This window comes from Eriocheir sinensis, chromosome 21, assembly GCF_024679095.1.
Source record: "Eriocheir sinensis breed Jianghai 21 chromosome 21, ASM2467909v1, whole genome shotgun sequence".
Classification (NCBI taxonomy): domain Eukaryota; kingdom Metazoa; phylum Arthropoda; class Malacostraca; order Decapoda; family Varunidae; genus Eriocheir; species Eriocheir sinensis.
Window position 1 is genome coordinate 7,391,519 of NC_066529.1, and position 25,653 is coordinate 7,417,171.

Below are 25,653 nucleotides of genomic sequence, written 5' to 3' on the forward strand. Positions count from 1 at the left end.
ACAACCTGCAGCTGCAAACGGCGCCATATGATTGATTGATTGATTGATTGATAGTTTATTGTCGAAACAGGGCGGCTCGTTTGTTGACGTTGTGGATACGGGCAACTGATTTTGCTGACTTGTCGTGTACGTGACGCACACCTGCAGAAAAGTTGGAGTTGCCGGCTGCCCCCACCGACAACGCGGCTGGAGGAAAAAGGCCCAAGAAGGATGGAAAGATCGATTCAGAGGTATCAGGTTTTGGGTAAGAAAAACAGCAAATGGATAAAAGAACAAACTATGTATATATATGTATATATTAAAATGAAATCGGCCTGTCAGTCGTGGTGTTAGTTGTGACCATGGAGGTAGAATTGGTGGAGTCGACATCAGCCCAATTAATAAGTGAATCCGCACGAGCTGTTATTTTTACGGCCAGGTGTCAAGTGTTGTCAGGTCAGGCTCCCTCTTAATGGGCTCGGCCGCCCACCCCCATCTGTTGGCCGTAAATTTGATAGTTCGTCGGCTTCACCTCAATGAATGGGATTAGCGGGCCGTGTCGACTCCACCAATTGTACCTCCATGGCGGTGACAGACCGCGCATGTGTGAATGTTTGTTTGTGTCCCTGAGGCGGCGGGGAACAGACGACACAAGGTAGGCCCAATTAGATTCAGCCTTCCGCAGAACAAATTTAGTGAGAAGGAGGTAAAAAATATAATGTTCAGTTTTATCGACTTGAGACAGCGGTGAGATTTAGCAAACGGACAGGAATAGCAATCGGACACGTGCGAGGAGCTGCTGTTTCTTTACGCATCCCACATGTTATTCACGTTGTCCCTCTGCAGCACATAAGAGGGAAAGAGAACTGTGTATCATAAGTGTGGGAATCAAATGGATGGGACGCCTCAGGGGGACGAGCTCTACCTTCCATCAGAAATGTACACACCGACTGCCATGGCCTAAATGTGGGGAAAATAATACGCAATGCTTATTATTGGGTGAAGATTTATTTTGGGACTTGCTCTAGTGTTTCCATACAAGTTCTTTTATTTTTTTTTTATTTAAGTGTAAGGAAGCAAACTTTTCACAGTAACCAGCAACGTGACAAATGGCTATAGGGAAAGATGAATAGTTGAGTATAATCAATAAATGTGCCAAACACCAGAATGAGTTGAATGCTTTACCCCGAGTACACCTCAAGAGTTACGTATCACCCATGAATATTATAGTAGCCTCATCATACACCAACGTTCCCCATCTCCCACTCTTCTAAGCAGGCACAGCACCAATGTTCTTATGGAGGTTCATGATTAAATGTTACCATGTATGATGTGTTATCATATTGTCATTTTTTTTTAGTTTAAATTTCTTGGAAGTAACATTCACACTTAAAAACACAGGACTATGCTAAGTAAACATATAGTAAAGCTCAATATATATGTATATATTATATTTCGTGAGATGTTAAAGAATACATAATACGAATAAGTATATATTTTTGACAAAGTGGTCATGTCCTTTGTCTTCTACCCTCCAGAGCAAAGGGTGCAAATCATATCTGGGGTAAATCACATTTCTAGGTAAGAAATGTGATTTGTAACTTCTTGTGCATAACAGGAGAAACACTGAGTAAGAATATCAGTTCACAAACGTCTTTTAATGGGTTTGATATGGTTTGATGACACCAATTTTTTGCCAAACTGAAGGGTTTAATTGATTGAAACTTTTTTTTCCAAGGTAATGGTATGAATAATGAAAGAATATCAGGTTTCCATGTAAAGACTTCTTAAATATCCTTCAAATGATGTATTTTTCTTTACAGAAACACACCATGAAGTACATTCTGGTCACTGGTGGAGTAATTTCTGGGATTGGGAAAGGTATCATAGCCTCTAGCATTGGCACAATCCTAAAGCAGTGTGGCTTACGTGTAACTTCTATCAAAATTGACCCATACATCAATATTGATGCTGGAACATTCTCGCCATATGAACATGGTAAGTAAATCAATATATATTTTAGTGTCTTTGAAGCATAAAGATCCTTTCTTTGGGGGTGGATGAGAAGGGAATTAGGGGGATGTATGCAGCACCTGATGCAGGGAGCAGCTTGCTTATAGTCAGTAAAAGAATGGTACTCTTCTGGGTGAAGTTTTTGAGACAAAGGTTTTGCAGCACTTTCATGACATGACGGTAGCCTTAAGTCTCTGGCAGCAATTGCTTCCTCCTGCCTCAGGCAGCAATTGCTTCCTCCTGCCTCAGGCAGCAATTGCTTCCTCCTGCCTCAGGCAGCAATTGCTTCCTCCTGCCTCAGGCACCTGCAGGCTATCATGAAGGAAGGCCTCTACTCTACCGTATATCACTTAAATGCACCTGGAGTTACCAAAATTGAACGTGCTTTTTATCCATATTGTGCAAATTATTGGCCCCATTTAGGAGTTATCAAAGGAAATCATAGCCCAGATAATTACTCTAAAACTTCAAAAATGAGGGCATACACAATAGGTGTGTGTGGCCTTAATGCTCATTTCCATCTCTTTAACCCTTGAGCCTGTGGTGGGTAAGGTTTCCCCAGGTACCCTTTTATTGACCAGCCTGAAGGGGAGGATGAACAACTGGGTGAGCTGCATGTCGACTGCCCGGGTTGGGATTTGAACCTGGACCCACAGATTAGCAGCCAGGCACGCTAACCACTGCACCACAGAGACACACTCTACAGGAGGTAGACCATCAAACAAAGTAAATGAGTGAGCTTGTAGGGGTAGCATTGTCTACCATTAGAAAATGGTTGGCAAGCTTTAGGAAGGATGTGGGGGATGAAACAAACTCAGAAAATGTGGGTAGATTGCCCCAGAATGTTTTCTCATTGTCCCGTGAACATTGTGAAGTGTGTAGTGGAGGCCAACCCTCATGTTACAATGTCAGTGTGAGTGGCATCTTGGCATGTGCACAAGCTTGGGTACACCAGCCTCAAACCAGTCAGCAAATCATTTCTCATATGCAGCAAGCTCTTGAGATGGCCTGTGCCATTTAATTTAACTACCCTTACAACATTACTATAGTAAGTCCAGCTGTGCAACTCTGGCCTCTGATAAAGTGGTTAGCACGCCTAGCTACATATCCACTAGCCTGGGATTGAATCCCAGCTTGGTCAGGCAGCACACAACCCGCCCAGCTGTTCATCCTCCCTCACAGGCAAAAGAAAACGGTCATGTTAGTGAGGCAGATGAAAATGAGTTTATCATCATTATCATCTTGCTATTAACTTATTGGCTTTTTCTAAAGGGTAGATTTAGCTGATACATATACATATAGTAGTTGGGATAATGTATGAAGCCACCTCCATTTATGACAGCATTTTTATTGTAGGTGAAGTTTTTGTTCTGGATGATGGAGGAGAGGTGGATCTTGACTTGGGTAATTATGAGCGTTTCCTGGATGTTACACTTCATCGTGACAACAACATCACCACAGGCAAGATTTACCAATCAGTTATCAATAAGGAACGAAAAGGAGACTACCTAGGGAAGACTGTACAGGTATTTACCTAAGCAGAATGTTTTCCATTTGATTCTTTGTTAATTCCACACCCCCTTGAACCCAGTCTCACCTTGCTCCCCAGTGGCCATCTTACCCAACTCTTGAGGCTATATACCTTCCTTGCTTCCATTATCAAAATAATGTGCTTATTCTTGTTCCATCACAGTTTTTAGTTGATGAAACATTTATGAAACCAAAGCCATGTAAATGCAATTATGATTGCAAAATGCTATTTCTAAGCGTAACTTATTCTTGTTATTAACTTTAGTATAATAATCTCAGTTTCAGGTTCCAGACAAAGTAGAGCTCTCCCTCCAATTTTGTGAGAATTTGGTCAACATTGCATGTAAGCGCGATGACGAGCGCTTATTTGTGTAGTGCCAAGTTGACTGATACCCCTGCGTTGAATGCACATCACATATTTATTGGGTTGTGGTCAAACCTACAAGGTGATGTTGTGAATGTTATAATTCAAGTCACACCAAACCTTATCTTCACACATATCATAGCAGAGCAAACGCCTACAACTTGTCATTAGCCTAACATGTTATGATCTACAGTCTTGTGACTCAGGATAGATATTTAGATTAAAATTCACTAATAATACATACACATTGCAGGTACAGTCAGGATACTCCTTCCAGTTTCGTTGCACTCTTAGATTTATTTGATGTAACGTTTCTGGGTCTATTGATCACTTGCGGTTATCCCTTCTTAACCACACTGAGCTCTTCACCTTGCCACTGCAAGCTCTCCTTTGCCTCTCAACCCAGCTAGAGGGACCTCTGGCACCCCAAACCTTCACTCATCTCACCCATGTCTTTCTCTCCACCTTACTGCTTCCTTGACACTTTGGCTGTAAACATCTGGCCACCACTACCTCCCCACACCATCGCTTCGTGCTATTCTCCCCATTACTACTATCACATTACATTACATTGCCTTGAATTGACATAACATTTCCTTACATTATAATCCATCTTACATATAGCCTTCATAGCATAAACACCAAATACTGACCTCTAACCCTTTCATGGCCCATCATCCCTTCATGCTTCGTCAACACATTTTGCCACTCCTAACCCCCTTGCATCACTGCGCTCCTCCAACATCCTACATTACTTTACCCCTATGAAAACATAATGCACTCCAGTACCCTTATCCTTATTACCACATATATGGCATTACAATATATGACACACATATTCGTCCATGCCTAATCCAGCTGCCGATCGCCAATGCCACAGACAGCGGGAACATTGCAGGAGGCAAAATATAAATTCTCAAAGTTGAAACAATTTACCTTAACCCGGTAGCAGCGACGGACCAAATTTCTGGCTTACAGTGTAGCAGCGACAGGCCAAATTTGTGCCATGATATAAACCCCCCAAAAAATAGATGATACACAATCTGATAAAAAATGCTTTGATATATATTATGAAATGGTTTGTGTGAGGGGTGATTTTTTCTCATTTTTCTCACTTGGAGGGAACATTAAGAAACAGATCCCCGCTGCTACCAGGTTAAGGGGAAAATTGAACATGGTTGACATCATGGCAACAGCCTTATTTTTTCACCATTTTCTGCCCTCATTTGTTGTACACATACCTTGTATACTTATAAATGTACATCTTACAGTAAAAAAAAAAATGAAATGAAAACAAAATCAGCTCAATATGCAACAATTGTACATTATAGAGTTGCATGAAGGAGCCATGGACCTTTATGCTGATGCATTTTTTACATCGGTGTCTTAAAGGCTTGCTAATATGGTAAATATCATTGATATAGGCCTGGCACAACCCTTTTTTTCACAATTATCATTGGTGTTGTCCTCTGTTTAAAATAGCAGGATTTTGTTCTACTACTACATAAAATAGCAGAATTTTGTTCTACAGCTGCAAAAATAGTAGAATTTTGTTCTACTACTTATCTGTCCTTCCTTTCAATCTCTCCTCTATTTACCAGTCGATGATTTTGTGCTCAAAACTGTTTAACAAAATTTGGTTTTCATCCTCACAGAACAACTTGATGTTATGTTCATTGACTTCATCTACATTTCTTTCTAAACATACTTCCAACCTCCACACCTCCTGCATCTATGTCAAACGGAATGGGTCCTTATGTCTGTTTCATCTTGCAGGTTGTGCCACACATAACAGATGCCATCCAGGAGTGGGTAGAAAAAGTAGCTTACAACCCAGTTGATGGTGAAATGGCTGAGCCAGAAGTGTGCATCATAGAGTTGGGAGGCACAATAGGAGATATTGAAGGCATGCCCTTTGTGGAAGCTTTCAGGCAATTCCAGTTCAGAGTAAAAGTAAGTTAAGTCAAACCTCAAATGTATAAGATTTTTTGTCAGCACTGAAGAGTATTTAAGAGGGCGGTAGCTCACCAATGCCCCAATACAATAAACCCTCTTTATAACATGAGATAGATGCCAAAGAAATTCACGTTAAAGGGAATTTGTGCTAAAGGGTGGTGTTGCATCAATGAGATTTATTGAGTTGAGAGTAATGTTTTTTTGTTTGTTTGTGTATGTGTGTGTGTATTTACCTAGTTGTGACATACGGGAAAAGAGCTACGCCTGCACTATCCCGTCTCCATATCCGCTCTTATCCAACTTTTCCTTAAAATCATGTGTGTGTGTGTGTGTGTGTGTGTGGTGAAATCAAAAGAGATACAGTGAAAATTAATCCAGAAAAGTGTGCCAATTTTGAAACAGTGACTGATAATTCAATGCAAGCAAAACCAATGATGTTACAGCAAGTTGAAGCAAAAAAAAAAAGTGAGCCAAAATTTTATACATTATTTTCCTTCCATTGTCTTCATATGAATGTAATCTTACTCTAATTAATTTAGTTTTCCTAAATATTATTTGGTAGTTTGCTAATATCAGTTAACATTTCAATGCCCTGAAAACCTGAAAATCCATGTACTCTTTTGGCATCGTTAACTTGAGACCCAAGACTATTTTTCGGAGGCCATGACATAACTCATGGATGGAGCAAGTTGATCACTCTTGCCAAAAGTGGCTTAGAATGGGAAGGATTGGCTTGCTCAGAGGGACTGTCGAGGATGGAGGCAGCGGGTAAGTGATGTGCCTCCTGGTGTTTCCCGTTTGTTAGTTAGTTACTTGACCTTCCTCTCATGACTCTTATACTAAACCTTCGTTTTTATCTCATGTATGTCCACAGAGGGAAAACATCTGTTTTGTGCATGTGTCTCTGGTGCCTCAGCCGTCTTCCACTGGAGAGCACAAGACCAAGCCCACAATGGCCAGTGTGCGGGAACTACGAGGTCTTGGACTCTCGCCTGATTTCATTGTTTGTCGTTCAGAGAAACCGGTTGATACAGCCATCAAATACAAAATATCCAACTTCTGCCATGTGTCCCCTGAACAAGTAAGACTAGAAGGAGGATATGATAGATATTTAACCTGGAAAAGGCTTGTGTCTGAGATGTATCCCGGGGAAGGTCATGAATGCTCCTTGCATGAGAACAGAGGCAGGTAAGGGGGGAGGGGGAGGGTAAGAGGTGCACGAATGCTGCAGTATCCAAGGCAGGACATTTGAATAATTTGTTATATTTTTATGTAAATTTTGACATGCAACTAATTTGACTTATCACCTGTCTGTCAGAACCAAGCTCCGTCGTAACTCAAGGACTTCCTGTACATAAATAAGAAATAACTACTGTATACTGCACTGTTCTATTGTAGGTACCCAGTTACTTAACACCCGAGGGATATAGTCACCCACTGGTTGTTGGTCCCATCTGCTAGGAATGAAATAATACACTGTAAATTTTACTTTACCCTTTCATGTAAATTTCAACTTACGACCAATTTGACTCATGATCTGCCTGTCAGAGCTAAACCCTTTCATGACTGGAAGACTACCTGTACTGTACTCATCCTTCTAAGAGGTAGTTTTTCATCCATTTGAATAACTTCTTGTGCACCCCTCTTAATCTTCCAGCTTTTCAAAAAGTCTTTTGAAGAGCATTCCGTTAAAACCTCTAATCACGGATTGGAGACTGCACAGTAGTATTTTGAATGCGTGATTGTTCCTTTCCTAGCATTGCTTCTCACAATAAATACTTTACACTCATTATCCTCTACCACCCACACTGCACACTTCCTTTATTGATAATCCAGTTATGGAGTCAAGTACTAAGTCTACCATGAAATTGCACTGGTTTCCCAGACAGGGAGAAGGGATGAGATGGTGTGGTATGGCCCTTAGGTGATCAAGAGGAGGTACAGGGTGGGAAGTTTGGGAGGGGGAGCAGTCACCAAGACAGAGACATGGGGTAATATGAGTTTGACAGATAGTGAGGGCTTCCAACCTGGATCATTCAAATGAAATGTACAAGGAAGAAAAATTCCTTCAGTTCCCACTCTGATTACTCTGCTCCACTATCACACACAAAATGTGTTGCATTCATTATTGAGTTAAATGTAAGGTGCCCATAATGACACCTCTGTTTCTCTTAACATGTATACACTCGGCCCTCGATTTAACGGATTTTGGATTTAACAGACCACAAAATCTCAACGGACAAATACCCAGCAACGGACATTCTGTCTGTGTTAAGGAAACATAGTCTGCCCATTTTTCAAAGAGTTATCTTTCCTTATCATTTATTTCATATACTTTGAAGTTAGTACCTTTTGAAATTTAAGATTGAAAGTGTGTTGAATATTTTTTCAGTATTTCCTGTCTTTAGTAATGTAATATTTTTTTCAGGTTATATGTCTGCATGATGCACAGAGTATCTATGCAGTTCCTCTCATGTTGGAAGAACAACAAATATCACATTTGCTAAGTGATCGCTTGAACTTAAACCTTGACAGCCGTAGACCAAGAAAGTTTTTAAAGAAATGGTGTGACCTTTCTACTAAGTAAGTAAAAGAGGCACTATAGTTACGTAGCTCAGGTAGCTTATGTCCACATAATCAGAAAGTAATAGTGCGATTCGAAAATTGTACCACTTTTTTTCTTCAGATAATTTTTTATTATAGATAAATAACAGTGCGTGAATGACCTCCATAAAGTATTGCTCTATTCAAAATGTCTGTTGCAAATGATGATGAACTGAATGTAAATAATACATATAAAGCAAAGATATAAATATATGGAGTATTTTTCCTCAGTATAACAGACAGCAATTTTTTGATGATCTAGAGCAGTGTATATGTTGATTTACTTCAGCCTTGTACATTGATACTGCCATAATCATTGCCAGTAGTCCAAGGAATGCCTTTCAAAGCTTGATATGCTGACATATGTTAGGTTTACACTGAGAAAAGGCTAAAATTGCTCAGTTATGAACCTTGTTGTTCACTGAGATGCCATACATTCATATGACATCATCATCATCATCAATTATTGTTATATCATTACCATCATTAGTTTTATTGTCACCAGCAGCAGCAGTAGTTATATGAGGGAGGTGTTGAAGTTAATAAACAAGTTTAAATATTTAAGGGGAGTTTTATATAAGCATGGAAGTATGGAAGGTGATGTGAGTGAAAGAACAGTGAAGGGCAGACAGGTAGTAGGTGCATTGGAAAGAATTATGAAAAGAAGAAGTGTGAGCATGGAGGTAAAGAGGGAAATAAGGAATAGTATTATCCTGCCAACTCTGTTGTATGCATCACAGACATGGACATGGAATGCAGCACAATCGAGAATACATACATACATCAGGGAGGTGACTCAATGTGACAACCTAATGTTAATTTGTTTTGCAGGCATGAGCATTTGCGCACCAAGGTTACCATAGCTCTTGTGGGCAAGTATACTCAGCTGCAGGATTCATATGCTTCAGTAATCAAAGCCCTGCAGCATGCAGCTCTTGCATGCAATCGAAAACTGGAACTGAAATGCATTAAATCTGAAGACTTGGAGGAAGAAGCAAAGGCAGATCGACCTGTCATGTATTACGAAGCATGGCAGAACGTTTGCAAGTGCAGGTAAGATAGAAACTATACTGTAGATATGCAGATTATGTACAGGATTATTTAGAAAGTTCTCCAGTTAGACTATCAATTGTTGAAGAAAAAATTTCATCAAACTCAGAATCATCAAATCAGAGGGATTAATCCAATTGAAGAAGCATAATTGGTGCCAAACAAGTAAGCCAACATCTCTTGTGTTTTCGTCTTTCTAACAAAGCAAAATAACTCGCAGAGACAGGTTCAACTTGCTCACTGTTTCTATATTTCACTCACCGCTCATGAAGATCACATGTGGACAAGCAACAAACTGAATCAAAACCAGGCAAATTAATGTTTTCCTGCTGTGTATTCCTCCAGTGCACATGCATGGTGGACAGCAGAGTGACTTATTTCTGCAAGGAGGTATTTCTCGCAACACTGGTCCACTACCCCTGCCGCCGCCACCATGTCCTTTCTTGCACTGTGTATTTCCGCCGCCCCACTCCTCATGCCGAATAAATTTAAACTAACCAAACATAACTTAACCTAACCTAACCTACCAAACGGGGGGGGCTTCACCCCTTTCAACCCCCTTGAGCTGTGTCAGCACTGATACTCACAATCACTTGGCTATTTTCCATTACATGTATGTCTTTGATTGATGCCTAAGACTTTCTTGTGGTGTAAATATGCTCTTCATTTGAATGGGAACCACATGGACGATAATATTTCATCAGGTGGGCTAAAAAAGACTACAGTAACTGAAGAATAGGACGGCAGATAAAGGGAGGAGGGCGAGGTGGCTAGCAGACGCTATTGTAGTTACCGGGTGCAGTTGGTTCAAAAACTATTCTCGGTCAGTCTCTGTGGATTTCTGACCTCATCCGTTATATCCGAAATCCATTATAAGCAGGTCCGTTATATCGAGGGTTTACTGTATATATATAGAGAGATAAAGAGCGAGAGAGGTTTTTTTATTTATTTATTTATTTATTTATTTATTTATTTATTTATTTATTTTTTTTTTTTTAGGTGTTGCCTATAGTGCCAGTAGACTTTTTGGTGGGTCTCTTGGATGACCCCAGTCTGTTAGTGGTGCAGGGGAATTAAATTTATTGTGAATGCCTTAGTATATGACTCCTGCTTGGCCCATGCTGCCCCCTGGTGCTCCATTTGAATGAAGTTGCTGAAGTTAGGGTTGTCCCAGAGGGACAAGGGTCTCCTAGCCCCTCTTAATTTTTGGGGGGGAACCTGGGTGATGCAGAAGTGGCACTCACACATGGAACCAGGCCCAAAGTAAACCTTCAGAGGGTTTTACATATATTGAGCCTTTCAGAGGATCCCTGACTGCCTCACTTGTAAAATTATCTCAGAAAGGTGAAGGTGGATATAGTGGCAGTAGTGAGATCAGGAGGGGGGAGGGGGAGTACATCCACTTCTGGTAAAGCATGAGCAATGGTTCCCATCGTGGGGTAGGAGTAGCTCTTGGCATCTCCTGCCAACTGCACCCATTTTTTGTTGAGGTTGCTCAGGTTCATGAGCAGGTAGACTCTGCCTACCACTGGCTGTGTCATCATTGTTTACAAACTGCAGTTGGCTGGAATTTTCTGGGGCCCAGTAGGCCTGTTTTGATGCTCGAATCATACTCTTTGGTCCCCTGGAAGTTCACCCTCTCAATTATTTAAGGTATAGGCCTATTTGAGTTGTTTTATTTAGTCATTTTTCTCATGTACAGTACCCTCTCGAGTTTCGCAGTTAGTCCTAAATTCTTACCATCCTGACTTTCACGCATTATCACCCCGAGTTTCGCGCTGCTTTGACATGTACGGGTCACACCTACTTACCATCAGCATCACGCATGCCACCTTAAAAGGTAGTATCACACTGGACGTTTTCCTCCAAACATTGTGGCTATGGCAAGAGATAGAGAGAGAGAGACATATTAACACGTTAACCGCGTTTGAACTTCCCACCGCCTCCTCCCTGTCGCATTTGGTTCAACTTGGCGCAGCCTCAATACCACGCGAGCCCCTGACTCGAGAGGAGATGTGTAGCTTCACTCTGCTTATGAGCCCCTCTCGTGAAAGGTGAGATAGAGAGGATGAAAACAAGGAGAAAGGAGAAGAGTGTGGGGAGGGAGGGTCAGAAAGGAGAGTCAGGTCAGGGCTTTGGTCAGGAAATGACCTGACTCAGGTCAGGTCATGTCCATACTTGTCACACACAGAAGGTGAAAAGAGAAGGATAGGGCAGAAAGTAGAGTCAGATCAGGGCTTTGGTCAAAACATAACCTGACTCAGGTCAGGTCAGGTCCTGACATGTAACACACACACACACACACACACACACACACACACACACACACACACACACACACACACACACAGAAGGGGAATGAGAATGGTGTGGGGAGGAAGGGGCAGAAAGGAGAGTCAGATCAGGGCTGTGGTCAGGATATGACCTGACTCTCCCTTCTGCCCCTCCCTCCCCCCACCCTTCTCATTTCCCTTTCTGTGTGTGTGTCATGACATGACCTGACTCTCCCTTCTTCCCTTTCCCCACCACACCCTTCTAATTTCCCCTTCTGTGTGTGACGCACACCCGGAAAAGTTGCCGGTTGCCCAAGCTGCCGCCAACGCAGTGGGAAGAAAAAGGCCCAGTGTGACACCAGCTTACAGACAACAGACAACTCGCTCCCGGATGGGCGTACGAGCGTTGCCAGTAGCCACAACAGTTAGAGGAAAACGGCCAGTGTGACACCACCTTAAGGCAGGGAGGCCGCTGTTTGGGTTAGTGCTGGTGATGACGTCATCGGACTCCCAGCGAATCTTAAGCGTGTTTTCAAAGCTCAGCCAATCATAAGGCTTCATCTGTGGCTTTAAAACGACCCGTTCTCTCTTCCTGTTTTCTTCCTTTTCCCAAGGTACATATTTTGAGATAACAAGGGAGTAAAAGAGGAAAAAATGTGAGCTCCGGGGGGCAGCATGAGCCCATTATAATGGCGCCACTATATACAGTTGCCTGCGCCATGACGGGCTCGGGGCTGACCATCAGGCCCAGATGGATAGTCTACCGGCGCCATAGGCCACATGTATAAAAAAAATAAAAAATACAAAATCTCCACAGATTGGAACAAATAAGCGGTTTTTCAGAGTTTTCAATACCTTGAGTTTCGCGATCCTCAAATTTAGCGCTATACCTTCGGAATGAAGCGAGCGCGAAACTCGAGAGGGTACTGTATTTTGCCTTTTATTCTTTATTATGTTTACATAGATGTAGGTTATGTGTATTTATAGTTAGCCTAAAATTGCAGACATCTGACCATGTACCCTTTATAACAAGGGTTTCTGTGGAAGTTGATAGGGAATCACTTATATGTGAGGGTTTCTATCACCCATATGCTCACTTATTAAATGACACTACTGTATCTACTTTAACTTACCATTGTCTAAAACCTTATATAGGAAATTGTTTTTCTTATTGAGATCCTACTGTATGTTCAATCATCACTGACTGCTTTGTTGCCAATAAACCATTTATTGTTTTTATTATTATTATTAAGCAAATCGTTGTTTGTTAAAACTGATCAGCTATTTTTTGCAGTGGAATCATTGTTCCCGGTGGCTTTGGTCAGAGGGGAATGGAAGGAAAGGTTGCAGTGTGTAAATGGGCCAGAACCAAGAAGAAGCCCTTTCTGGGAGTATGTCTTGGTCTTCAAGCAGCTGTTATTGAGTTTAGCAGGTAACGTCTGTTTTTAATGTATTTCTATGTTTTCATATTACATATAAATAAACAGATAGATATGTAGATTCATAGATAGATATAGATATATAATTTCTTCAGTTCAGTCTATTCATGCATGTGATGAGGACATTGAGATCACCATTAGTTTCATGTAATGTAGTAAGGCATTGCTTCATAGTGGTGGATCTTGCCAGGAAGTCACTTGACGGACTGGTCCAGCCCACAATGTTATGGGCTCGCTCAACATAAGTATTATGGCATTGTCAATATCTATGCAGGCAGACAAAGCTTCAAATCTTTGTCACTTGTGCTCCCTATTTTACTGTGTGGCTGAGACATGGACACTGAATAGTGACTTGGAGAGGCATGTCAATGCCTTTGGTATCAAATACTGCATAGTGGGAGGCAGGAATCAGCTAACTGAGAGCACACTCCATTAACCCTTATAACTTAGACCCCTCTAAAATATAAAGTTTGTGGGCATTTGATTATTTTTTTCTTGTATAATTGTTAGTACTTAACCTAAAAGCAAGGAAAATAACAATAATAGTTTTGCCTCCATCCATCCCTCGACAGATGGCTGGTGGTATATGTCCAGCTGTCATAACAATAATCTCATAAGCTAGTAATCATGGTTACATCTTCCAGTGATGCAAATATGTAATAATACCCCCGTCGAAACCATCAAGACTAACCAGGCACCCCCTACTTCCTAATAATGATGAAGCAGCTTCTATTTTTGCAGTAGTTTCCCTTTCTTCATATATCTTGCAGAGAATTAGAAATTTTCATCATAGTAATGCATTTGCCCCTCTTTGTTGCAGCAAGTGACCTTATATCTCTTTACTTTTAGGAATGTACTTGGGTGGGAAGATGCCAACAGCCAGGAAATGCATCCAGAAGGACCTCGTCATGTAATTATTGAAATGCCAGAACACAACCCAGGACAACTAGGTGGGACTATGAGATTAGGAAAGAGGCAGACCCTGTTCAAGTCCGACAATTCAAAGCTCCGGCAACTTTATAACAACGTGGATTTCGTGGAGGAGAGGCACAGACACAGGTATGTCTGAGCCTGTTTTAAAGTAGTTTTCTGTACATTAGAATTATATATTAGTAATTGTTAAGGTTTTGTTCTCCAGGAAAGCTATGTTTTTCATTTTACTGATCATTTTGTAAAGAAAGCAGATAGTTTATTAAAACTAACTGAGAGAAAATATCACTCACTCAAATAAGCCACTTTATGCACTTTCATATCATATTACCCAGATGTTAGCATCATCAACTCTATACTGAATGATGCCCCATTCCACTACTGTTTGAGGGAGACTGAGTTCTGGTTCACAAAAGGATGCTCTACACAGTGGCAGTGCCAAAACTAGTTCAGATGATTTGGTGTGCATTGAATTTTTACAAGGCTAATATTACTGTTATGAATGAGCGTGTTTGTATGTGTGTGTGAGTTCATGTGTGTGTTGTTTGTGTGTAGTGTGTGAGTAGCTCATATGACTGGCACGGGAAAGTAGCTCGCTTGACTCAGGCCCTCAGGTTGCTCAAGATGGTGTAGTCATATTTAGGGGTGGGGGGTGCAATATATCTCACCTAACTTCACAGACTGCAGTAGAACTTTTTCTTTTACAAATTCTAGAAAACTTTTTTTATGCTGTATTCAATACTTTATCACTGACAGAGAATAATGTTGTCTTCAAATTAGATTAAAAGAAGCAAGGTTTTGACACATCGAGCATCTTGCTAGTTATAACTAGCTATGAGGTATTAATTCCTCAATTTTTTTTTTTTTTTTTTTTTTTTTTTTTTTTTTTTAGCCATTACAGTTGACAGTATGAAATATAAACATATTTCTTATCCTTTTAGGTTTGAAGTGAACCCCAAATTGGTGGCAGATATTGAAGCTGCAGGACTTAAATTTGTGGGTCAAGATGTGGAGGGAGAGCGCATGGAAATTATGGAGTTGGAGAACCACCCTTACTATGTTGCTTGTCAGTACCATCCTGAGTATTTAACAAGGTGAGTGCATTTGGCTTGTAATGGTTTATCTAATTATATATCTCCGATGCCTTGTTTTCTCAAAAACTTCCTTCACGTTGGTGGTGACTGCAGAAGGATCTCCAATATAGTTCCAATGCTTGAGTCTGAAGTGTGCATTATCGGGTTCTGGCAACCAGCTGTCACATGGCATGTCTCATTTCATGGATAATATTTGATAGCCTACCCATAGGAAATAGTTATTGATATCATTGATATGCAGGCACTAATGACAAATACCATCAATCATAGTTGATTTTGAGTTTCAAATTGTTAATACTGTTGCAGACAGCTGTTTTGTTTATTTATAAGGCCACTGATTAGAATTATTAAACAGCTCTGGCACTCCGCTCCTCTCCATGGAGAGAAGTATAACTTAGCAGTTGTCTGCGACACTATTAATAATTTCAAACACAGAATCAACTCTGATTGACGATATTCGTCATAGCTGCCTGCATATTATTGATATTGACAACTTTTCACACTTTATAACTGTTAACTCTAATTTCAAATTGGTCCTGGTAATGTATCAATGTATCGATGTATCGTTTTTATTCAATACACATTAAGGAAAAGGCCTTGGCGATACTGATATAACGATACAGAAATTGAGTAGCTAAGGCGATACAGATACCTCTACAAAAGTATTGATTGATATTTATCGCCAATATATGTATCACGATACTGCCCATCCATGTGTGTGTGTGTGTGTGTGTGTAGTGGATCCTCAGTTTTCGAACAACTCTCATCTTGAACAAATCCGTTCCTGAACATATTTACTGAACAAAAAATGCACCAGTTTCCAAACAGAATCTCAGGTCTCAGCAACCACGTGCTCTGCAGGCTGAGATGTACAGTGGGCAAGTTAGTTATGCTGCAGCCTCCACTCAATGCAGACTACCTCTTGAATTGGCCTGTTCAGAGTAGGGCATTTTAATGCCTATTACTACCAGAATTTTAATTTTGGGGTTCATGACTCTCAAATGACAAGGTCTCATAAAAGTGATCATGCTACAATTTTTGTTCAACCCTCTAACACTTCATGATAGATTTTTACTATTTGAAAAGGTCTGTGAAACCTAAGCTTCGCAAAGGTCAAGGAATCACTGTACTTTTTATTGGTGTAATCAGCAGTAATTGCACATGTGCACAGGTGTGAAATACTTTTAAAAATGAGTTTTACTGCAGATCCCATTGCAAAATTTAACCTCCCTTTTATCACCAGACCTCTGAAACCTTCACCTCCCTACCTGGGCCTCATATTGGCAGCCAGTGGCAAGTTGGAGCAGTACCTTGCTCGGGGCTGTCGTATGACTCCTACCAGTTCACCAGAGTCTTCAGGTATAGATGTCTTATTTTTATGAAACCATGAAAGTGCCAAAGGTCACGTTGAGTCACAAGGCGAAGGATTTACTTTTACTTTTGCGTTGAAGGTCAGAGAAAATCCTACATAATCCTTTAATACTGAGTGCTTTTTTAACACTGCACCAACCTGTTAAACATAGCCTGATATTTTGTCCTTTTACTTGTTTTCTAGTTTCTTTATGCATATAGTTGAATAAGAATATGTTGAATCACCCTAATAATGTACATACAATATTACCAACCCACTGCAAAGCAACATTTCAGTTAAAAATCAAGAACAGCATTACCAGAGTTGTGTTAGCAAGCTTGATAAAGGGGAGTGAGGCCATCATGTCTTTGGGGCTGTTAAAATTCCATACCATGTATGTATTATATCATGAATAACCTTAGGATTTTATTTAGTAATTTTGCTTTATATTTCAATCCATTATCATGATTTTTATTCTTAATTTTAAGGCTAGATATGAGAATCAACAAAGATTAGATACATTCACACACTATTATACAGTATTTGCTGGCATCAAAGGGAGTGCGTCTTCGCCGAATGTTGAATTATCTGAATGCCTAATATAGGCCTATAAGCAGTCTTCTGCGAGGAAGAGCGCTTACAGCAACCAGTGTTATTGTTTTGGTGCTGTTCTTAGTTTTGGTGTGGGAGTTGGTGAATGGTTCGTCATCGGCCATCGGCCATCGCCAACGCTAGCAAAATGACAACTCTCACTCACACACACACACACACACACACACACACACACAGTTTCTTTATGAACCAGCGAGACTGGACCTGGTGTTAACAAAGGGAATACACTTGTTAAATGAATTAAGATATGGGTGCCCCCCTGGGGAAGAGTGATCATGTGATAATAGAGATGGAAACAGAGGAAGAAGGCACTGAGGGGGACGAATCATATAAAAGAAACAGGAGAAACTATAGGAAGGCGGACATGGAAAATCTCAAGTAATACTATGGAGAGCTAGACTGGGAAAAGTTGAAGAGAAAAAGCGAGGTGCAGGAAAAGTATGATATTTTTTTGGAGGCATATGAAACAGGAGTTATGAAATATGTCCCATTATATATACCCAAAGAAAAAGGAAAGAAGGACTGGTTTAATGCAAGATGTGCAGACGCAAAGGAAAAAAAAGAGACAAAACGTGGAAGAGATTGAAAAGAAATAAGAATTAAAGGAATTAAGAAGATTTTAAGGTAGCAAGAAATGAAGACGTGAAAATAGGAGAGAAGAAGAGAAAGGATATGAAAAGGATATTGTTGAAAAGTGCAAGGAAGAACCTAAACTGTTTTATAGATTCATAAATGGAAAAATCAAACCAAGGGAAAAAACAGAAAGACTGAAAGATGAAAATAAGATAAGTGAAGATCCTAAAGACATGACTGAGCTGCTAAACAAGAGGCTCCAGCAAGTTTTTACAAAAGAATCACAAGTCATTGTACCACAAGATGACAAGATAAATGTTCATATGGATGAAGTCATAGTAACTAAAGAGGAAATATATAAAATAATGGAGGAGCTGGAAGAGAGGAAAGCAATAGGATCGGATGGAGTCTCAGGTTTTATATTGAAAGAATGCAGAAATTAGCTGGTTGGACCAGTATATGCTATTATAAAGTGCTCAATATCAACTGGTAAATTACCAAAGGAATGGCGGAGGGCGGAGGTGGTCCCTATATAAAAAAGCGGGAAAAAGGAAGAACCTCTGAACTACAGACCAGTATCATTGATCAGTGTAGTTTGTAAAATATGCGAGAAAGTGATAAAGAAACATTGGACGAAATTTCTAGAAGAATATAATATAATTACAGAAAAACAGTACGGCTTTAGAAAAGGGCGCTCATGTGTAACAAACTTACTGAGCTTTTACTCAAGAGTGATGGACATAACACAGGAGAGGAACGAATGGGTAGATTGCGTGTACTTGGATCTTAACCCTTACATTACGGCGATCGTATATATAAGTGCGCTACCACACACCACACCCGTACGGGGATCATATATATAATCATCACACTCTACGCTCCCTACGTTTCAAATATACCGCCAGTTCTTGACTCAGAAGAATGGTGGAGGCATCTGGCATCCGTACACACACTCATTCGTCTCAGCGCGCGCCCTTCCGAAGGTTCGGAATACATCTGGCATGTCTCATGACACGTCAAGTAGTTCCTCTGCTCCAGGCGGAAGTAGACCGCGGGCGAATCAAAGTGACAGTGACTCTGATGACTTCTATGGTAGTGACATTGACAGAGGAGGGAGGGGCAAGTAGGTAGAGAGAGAGAGAGAGAGAGAGAGTAGGGTGCTTCCACGTGATGCGTCACAGCCACGAGAAAATGCACAATATTTTCGGCTGTCATAACTTATTTATTATTATTAGGAGAGAAGTTTTATTGCACCACCATCTATACTACGTAGATGAATATACAATTATTGCAAAAAAGAAAGACACCATTTCCACCTCTTTTAGATGTCTAAATTTTCCCCGTGCACAGCATCCAGAGAAATATATCCCCACCCGTACTCTAAGGGTTAAGAAGGCTTTTGATAAAGTTCCACACACAAGACTACTATGGAAGCTGGAAAATAAAGGAGGATTGAAAGGGAAAATGAAAAACTGGATGGAAAGTTACTGAAGGGGAAGAGAGATGAGAACAGTGGCAAAGGACAAGAAATCAGAATGGAGAATTGTAGATAGTGGAGTGCCCCAAGGATCGGTATTGGCACCAATACTTTTCCTAGTATACATATATATATATATATATATATATATATATATATATATATATATATATATATATATATATATATATATATATATATATATATATATATATATATATATATATAAATCATATGCCGGAAAAAGTAAGCAGTTACATGAGCCTATTTGCAGACGATGCAAAATTGCCGAGACATATAAGAGACAGTAATGACAGTGAAATTTTGCAAGTGGACCTGAATAAGATTTGAAACTGGAGTATGAAATGGGAGATGGAGTTCAATGTGAAGAAATCTCATGTAATGGAAATGGGAAAGAGTGAAAGGAGACAAAAAGGGACATATAGAACGGGAGATGGAGAAATATTTAAAAACGTTCAAGAAAGAGATCTGGAAGTGACAATTCAGGATAATCAACAGTCTGAGAGTCATGTTAAAAGGATATTCAGGGATACGTATAGAATGGTAAGAAATATAGGAGTAACATTCCACTGCATGGATAAGGATATGATGAAAAAGATAATAACCTCTATGATTAGACCAAATTGGAATATGCAGAAACTGTGTGCTCTCCCCATAAGAAGAAACACAACAAAAATGGTTCCAGAACTGGATGGATTGTCATATGAAGAAAGGCTAAAGGAAATGGACCTACTAACTCTGGAACAAAGAAGAGAAAGGGGAGACCTAATACAAATTTATAAATTATTGATTTACCCCTTTAATCCGGAGACGCCGACGTCGGCGTCCGAAGGGCGTCTGACATCATCACCATTAGTCCTCTTTTAAACCTCTTAATCTTCTTCCATTTCCTCTTAATTCTCTTCTAAACCTCGTTAAGAGGAAGTGGAAGAGGATTAAGAGGAATTTAGAGGAGGATTGAAAGGTTTAGACTTCCCGCAAAGAAATACAGAGGTTTGGAACAGACTAAGTGAGGATGTAGTATCGGCAAGGAGTGTGCAAAGCTTTAAGGAAAAGTTGGATAAATGTAGATACGGAGACGGGACCACACGAGCGTAAAGCCCATGCCCTGTAAAACTACAACTAGGTAAATACACACACACACATACCCTGGGTATGCTACAACTAATAAATACCAATATGAATTATGCTATAAGAAACAGTTTCCTTGATAATATCAATATTCAATAACATAAAAATACTACAGTGCACCCAGAAGAAAATTGGCTGGAGGACGCTTTGAGCCTGTGACACATTGGTGTCATGGGCACTTACCCTGCATTGTTAGCACCCCCAAGTAATCCCATGCAGACCTAACAGGAAGTTAAATTAAGGGATTGAATTGACCTTGTCTAATTTGTTTTGTTTTCTTTAATAACTACTAAAAAAAAAAATACATTTATGAGTTCTCATTAAGCATTCATAAGAAATGGGATAGCTGATGCTGTTGGTACTATTTACTCTATCATAAAATTAATGCAAAATCATTGCAGTTTTGCAGTATTTGTCTTGGTTTTCTTTACAGATGAAGAGTTACCAATGCCATCACATGTACTCACCAAGCAGACTCAAAAGCTTAAAGGAATTGAGTCACTGAATCTGACAGCATCATCAGACCCCACTACTACTCCTGACCCTAGCATTACTTCCCCACTTTCCTCCTCTTCAACTGGGAAAGGTAATTAAAATTGTCTTTTAGTCATTAAAAGGGCATATTAGCCATTAATCAAGTGTGGGAGGTAAAGCAAGTTTACACAATAATTCACTCGTTCATGCGTTTTAAAGCTTCATTTAGTGATGGCAGTCAGTGTGTTTCAGTATTCTTGGAAGGAGTTGAGTGCATGTGTGAGTGAAAATTGGCTGTAAAAAAACTGACTAAAATTATAAATCCCTTTAACCCTTAAATGACTGGTGTTGTTTTCATAAAATGTTCCTGAAACAATGTAACAAAAGAGCTGCTTATGTTTTTTTGTTTATTCATATTGTATGAAACATCTTAACACGATGACAGTGTATTGGGTCACTGGTGTACCAAGCAAATGTTTCCCTCTTTTTGTATTGATACATCCTTGGCCCAAATAACCCTTTCTAAAAACTTATACAAACATGAGTAGTATAACCAACTTGTATGTACATTTGCATTAGTAATTTTAAGGCTACAAATATGTTGCAATGGTATTAGGTAATAAAATAATACTCATATTATTGTAAATTATTTATTTATAATTGGCCAGGATGGAAGGTCAAGCAGTGAAGTGGCAGAGATGTGTGGGGTTGAGGACCTTTCTGTTAAATTGAGGCAGAGAAGATTGAGATGGTTTGGACATGTGAAAAGGGCAGAGGGGAGCGTGTTAAATGAGGTGGAGGAGTTGAGAGTTGAGGGACGACGGCCAGTGGGAAAGTCGAAGAAAAAGTGGAGCAGATGTGTGATGGAGGATATGAATATATTGGGAATAGAGGAATATATGGCATAAGATCGACAGATGTAGAGGAGAGTCATCGCCCGTCCAACCCCACCTTGAATGGGAAAAAATGGACGTTAAACAACAATGATGATGATGATGAATTGGCCAAAAATTCATTCTTCTTTGTTCATCAATTTTATAATACAAATTCAGTTATCATAAGATAATTCCTATAAGCAAATAATTTTCATATCATAATTCCTATAAGCATTTTATTCAATATCAAAATATAGCAATAATCAAATATAACATTCAAATGCATTTCTTTGTATATAAACCAAAAAAGAAATTGTTGAAATTAGATGCATTTATAAGATAATATTTTATAAAATAATACATGCTTGCAAAATACATGTAAAGCTTTGTAACATTTTAAAAACAAAATCAAGCGGTACAAAATATATCAGTAATTAACTCTAGAAGAAAACACCATTGATTTCATGAAATAAGTTCCTTAAAAAATAAAATTTCATGATAAATGAAAGTTTTACATTTCTGCAAACAACATAAATTTTGCACCAGAGCAAAACTTGGGAGGCGGTGGTTAAGAGCTTAGCATGTGAGCGCCACGTCCTGAGTTCAAGTCCCATCAGCTGCCTCAAGCTGGGATTTTTCAGTTACCGCTGAGTGGCCTTACACTACCTACATGCTGTCTTGAAGACCACCCAGCAACCTAAACTCTAGATTCTCTCTCTAAAGATAGGATCAAAGGTGAGCTCTGGGGGGCAGCGTGAGCCAAGCAAGATGGTGCCACTATAAACACTTGCTTGTACCATAACAGGCTGGTGCCAACCATCAGCCCCCATCAAGAAAGTCTACCGGTGCCATAATAAAAAATGCAATATATATATATATATATAGAGAGAGAGAGAGAGAGAGAGAGAGAGAGAGAGAGAGAGAGAGAGATTATATATATATATATATATATATATATATATATATATATATATATATATATATATATATATATATTTATATATATATATATATATATATATATATATATATATATATATACACACTAACTAGCAAAACTAATTTAGATTATCAGATGAACTAAGTGGGGAAACCAATTGTACTCCTTAAAACTTTACTAGCTTCTTTCCTATTGTAAAAAAGAAAAAAAAATCATTATTATTCTAGTGTTTATATTGACAGCTTATTGGAACATGTCATACTGCATTGGTACTGACATGTATGTACATCATGAAATTCAGAAATATTTGGGTAATCACATTAAACACTGATGCACTAAACAGCAGAACAAGAAGATTATCATCAGTGGATCGCAAAACGGTACACATGCGCCAAGGCGTACTTGATACATTAATCCACAAATACATGCTGGGAGAAAAATTACCAGTGGTCCGTGATTTGGTATATACTTGTACCGTGGATTTTACCTATGTATGACAGGCCACCCTCTAAGAGTGATACATACCTATTTTACCACAAAAGTTCAGTGGACACTGGCAGGATGGCGAAGAGGAGGCACCGCCGGGTGGGTGAGACCTTGAGCTGCCAAATGCAGCAAATGTGATAACTCACTGAACACTGTGATGAAATTCACATTACAATACATCTTGTAAAAGTCATGTCAGAGGGTGTGAAATATAGGCTGGTGAGGGGGTGGTGGCAAGTTGCTGCATTTCACACTCTCTTTTTTCCTCTCAGGATTGAATGTTAATATGAATTGTTCTTTATACTGAAATAATTTAGATAAAAAATGCTCTACATCTGGGGACAGTCCACCATGAATCAATATGAAAAAATTTGAATATGTAGGAAATTGAGTTACACACTGGCAACACACCATGGCCATAAGGCATCGAATGATGGATTTTTTTGGTCTTGCATGAATTTAAATGACAGTGGTAAAGGAATTTAGATACCCACCACATGGGCTTGGCACGCTGGCTGTGGTGCATTTGCTGGGAGTCAATACTGAACATGTCTTTCAATGAATAATGTAAAATAGTCACATATCAATGCATTCTAGTGAATCTCACAATTCAACTGGCACACTTGTGTATGAGGAACCGAACATCGCAGCTTTATGGTTACCATGGTGATAAATCAGGAGGGAGGTATACATGCTCTGCTCTTCCTTCTCCTGTCTATTTTCTTACTTCAAACACTAGTATATTGTGTTTATTATTCCTAAAAACATGCCTAAAGCAAAAAGGCATGTTACTCAGTTTCACCAGACTTTTGACTGCAGCAAGAAGCACTATGTGGTGGAAAGGATCTCCACCACACACTGCCTCACCTTCAATGTGCAACTAAGGTCACCCAGCTGCCACATCACCAGCTATCTCATTAGATACCTCACCTTAACTCACAACATCAGCTACCAACACAAGGTTGGATACGGAAAGTGCCACCTGCTAATAAAGATGTTTGGAACAAATGCATACATAGATAAAGGATTGAAACTCTGAGAAAAATAAAGAATAACACCAACGAAGACCAAGAAAAAGAAAAGGAAAAAAGACAGTGTCAGTGCCACTGAGGATTGTGCATGTAAATGAAAGCAATATTATTAAAAAGAAAAACATAGACATTTGTTTGGATAGTAATAAAGTATCCTATGTGTATGTTGGAGAGAGTGGGTGCTTACACAACTAAACATATAAAAAAAATTTCACAAAATTTTTTTGACTGATCAACTTGAAGTTTTGATATAAAAATTATGGTACTCATATACATAACATATAACCTAATCATCACCACAGACAATTTAAAGCCATGGCTGATTGTCACCTTAACTTACTTTTAGTCCTCTTTGGAGCTGGATTTGGAGGGTGGAAGCGTTTGAAGGGATTGTGAGATGAAAGCCCGGGTAGTGGTCCAGATGAGAGGGAATGATGAGGGGATGAAGGCAGGATGAGTGAAAGTGAGTAAGATAAATCAGGACGTGGGGAAACAAGATTGGAATAGGAGGATCAGGTGAAGAAGTAGGAAAGGCTGGTGCAGGATGATTATGGGACAGTGAAGAAGCGTGGTGTGATGTAAAAGTGCAGTACAGATTATAAAGTGACATCAGTCTACATTACTCACTGCTGCTGTCACTGCTCAAGGTCACAGCTCAGAATAATACTCAGAAATACTCTTAACTACTCTTAAATAGTCTTAACTTTCTGTCCCGTCTTTTTCCTCCTAGCTTGTCACCGTGTTTTCCTCAGGAAGTGCCTAATTTTGCTTTCATAGCAGCTCAGTTAGGACTACGTATTGACATTACCTCACATTCATAAGGGTCATATATGCTGCCATGCTCCAGGACAAGTCAGAAAACCCGAAAAAATTGAGGCAAACATTAAAATTAGTGGCGCACAAGGTTAATTAAATGAACGATGGCCGACCGAGCAGACTGCGGCAAGTTTGATAAATAAATAATCGATGTCTGTTGTTTAAGGGTTAAAGGAGCACAGGAAAATATCTGAATTGGATATAAAAGGTAGTAAGTGTTCATGAATTAGGTCTGAGGGAAGTCTTTCATTGTGTGACTTTAGGGGATCATCCAAGGTACTTCAAAATATCAGAGGATTTTCATGATTTTGTAACATATTATTTAAATAGACAGTCCCCAACTTATGAAAATAATTGATTCTTGAAAGTCTTATGTACAGTGTTTTTTTCCATCTTTTCTCTTGCAGGCACTTAATATCCTTTACCAAGATGAACACCTCCTACACTTCTATCAATTTCAGTAGCTCCCCTGCATCTGGGGCTTGGCATCACTTCAGACACAGAGTAGACCTGAAAGCTGCCACCACCATGACCATCATGAAGGAAAACTGATGTGCCCAACAGGAGAACCTGCTGTAGTAAGAATGAAAAATGTTGACAAAAAAATTCATCTATGCAATATCAACACAAGCAG

General features: G+C 39.5%; 1 protein-coding gene across 3 annotated transcripts; it reads left to right on the top strand.

Moving 5' to 3' along the window:
* The first annotated feature begins 484 nt into the window (after positions 1–484).
* On the top strand, positions 485–25,542 carry LOC127001584 (CTP synthase 1-like). Of its 3 annotated transcripts, none has more exons than XM_050866369.1 (13): positions 485–634; positions 1,803–1,977; positions 3,349–3,518; positions 5,663–5,839; positions 6,717–6,923; positions 8,271–8,425; positions 9,278–9,499; positions 13,064–13,201; positions 14,058–14,267; positions 15,080–15,232; positions 16,476–16,591; positions 20,831–20,983; positions 25,481–25,542. In XM_050866369.1, exons 1-13 carry the CDS (start codon positions 590–592, stop codon positions 25,525–25,527), a joined length of 1,968 nt encoding a protein of 655 aa, XP_050722326.1. In that variant the 5' UTR covers positions 485–589; the 3' UTR covers positions 25,528–25,542. The 3 variants fall into 3 exon arrangements, with proteins under 3 accessions (XP_050722326.1, XP_050722327.1, XP_050722328.1); XM_050866370.1 differs by having other exon boundaries at positions 25,484–25,542; XM_050866371.1 differs by lacking the exon at positions 25,481–25,542 and adding an exon at positions 25,427–25,449 and having other exon boundaries at positions 486–634.
* Positions 25,543–25,653: the final 111 nt, after the last annotated feature.

Excerpts from the sequence above, each read along its gene's own strand:
- LOC127001584 (XM_050866369.1), top strand. The coding sequence starts at position 590 with ATGTTTGTTTGTGTCCCTGAGGCGGCGGGGAACAGACGACACAAG. Across the intron at positions 13,202-14,057 it reads GCTGTTATTGAGTTTAGCAG|GAATGTACTTGGGTGGGAAG; the intron begins GTAACGTCTGTT and ends CTTTACTTTTAG. Across the intron at positions 20,984-25,480 it reads CTCCTCTTCAACTGGGAAAG|TAGCTCCCCTGCATCTGGGG; the intron begins GTAATTAAAATT and ends TATCAATTTCAG.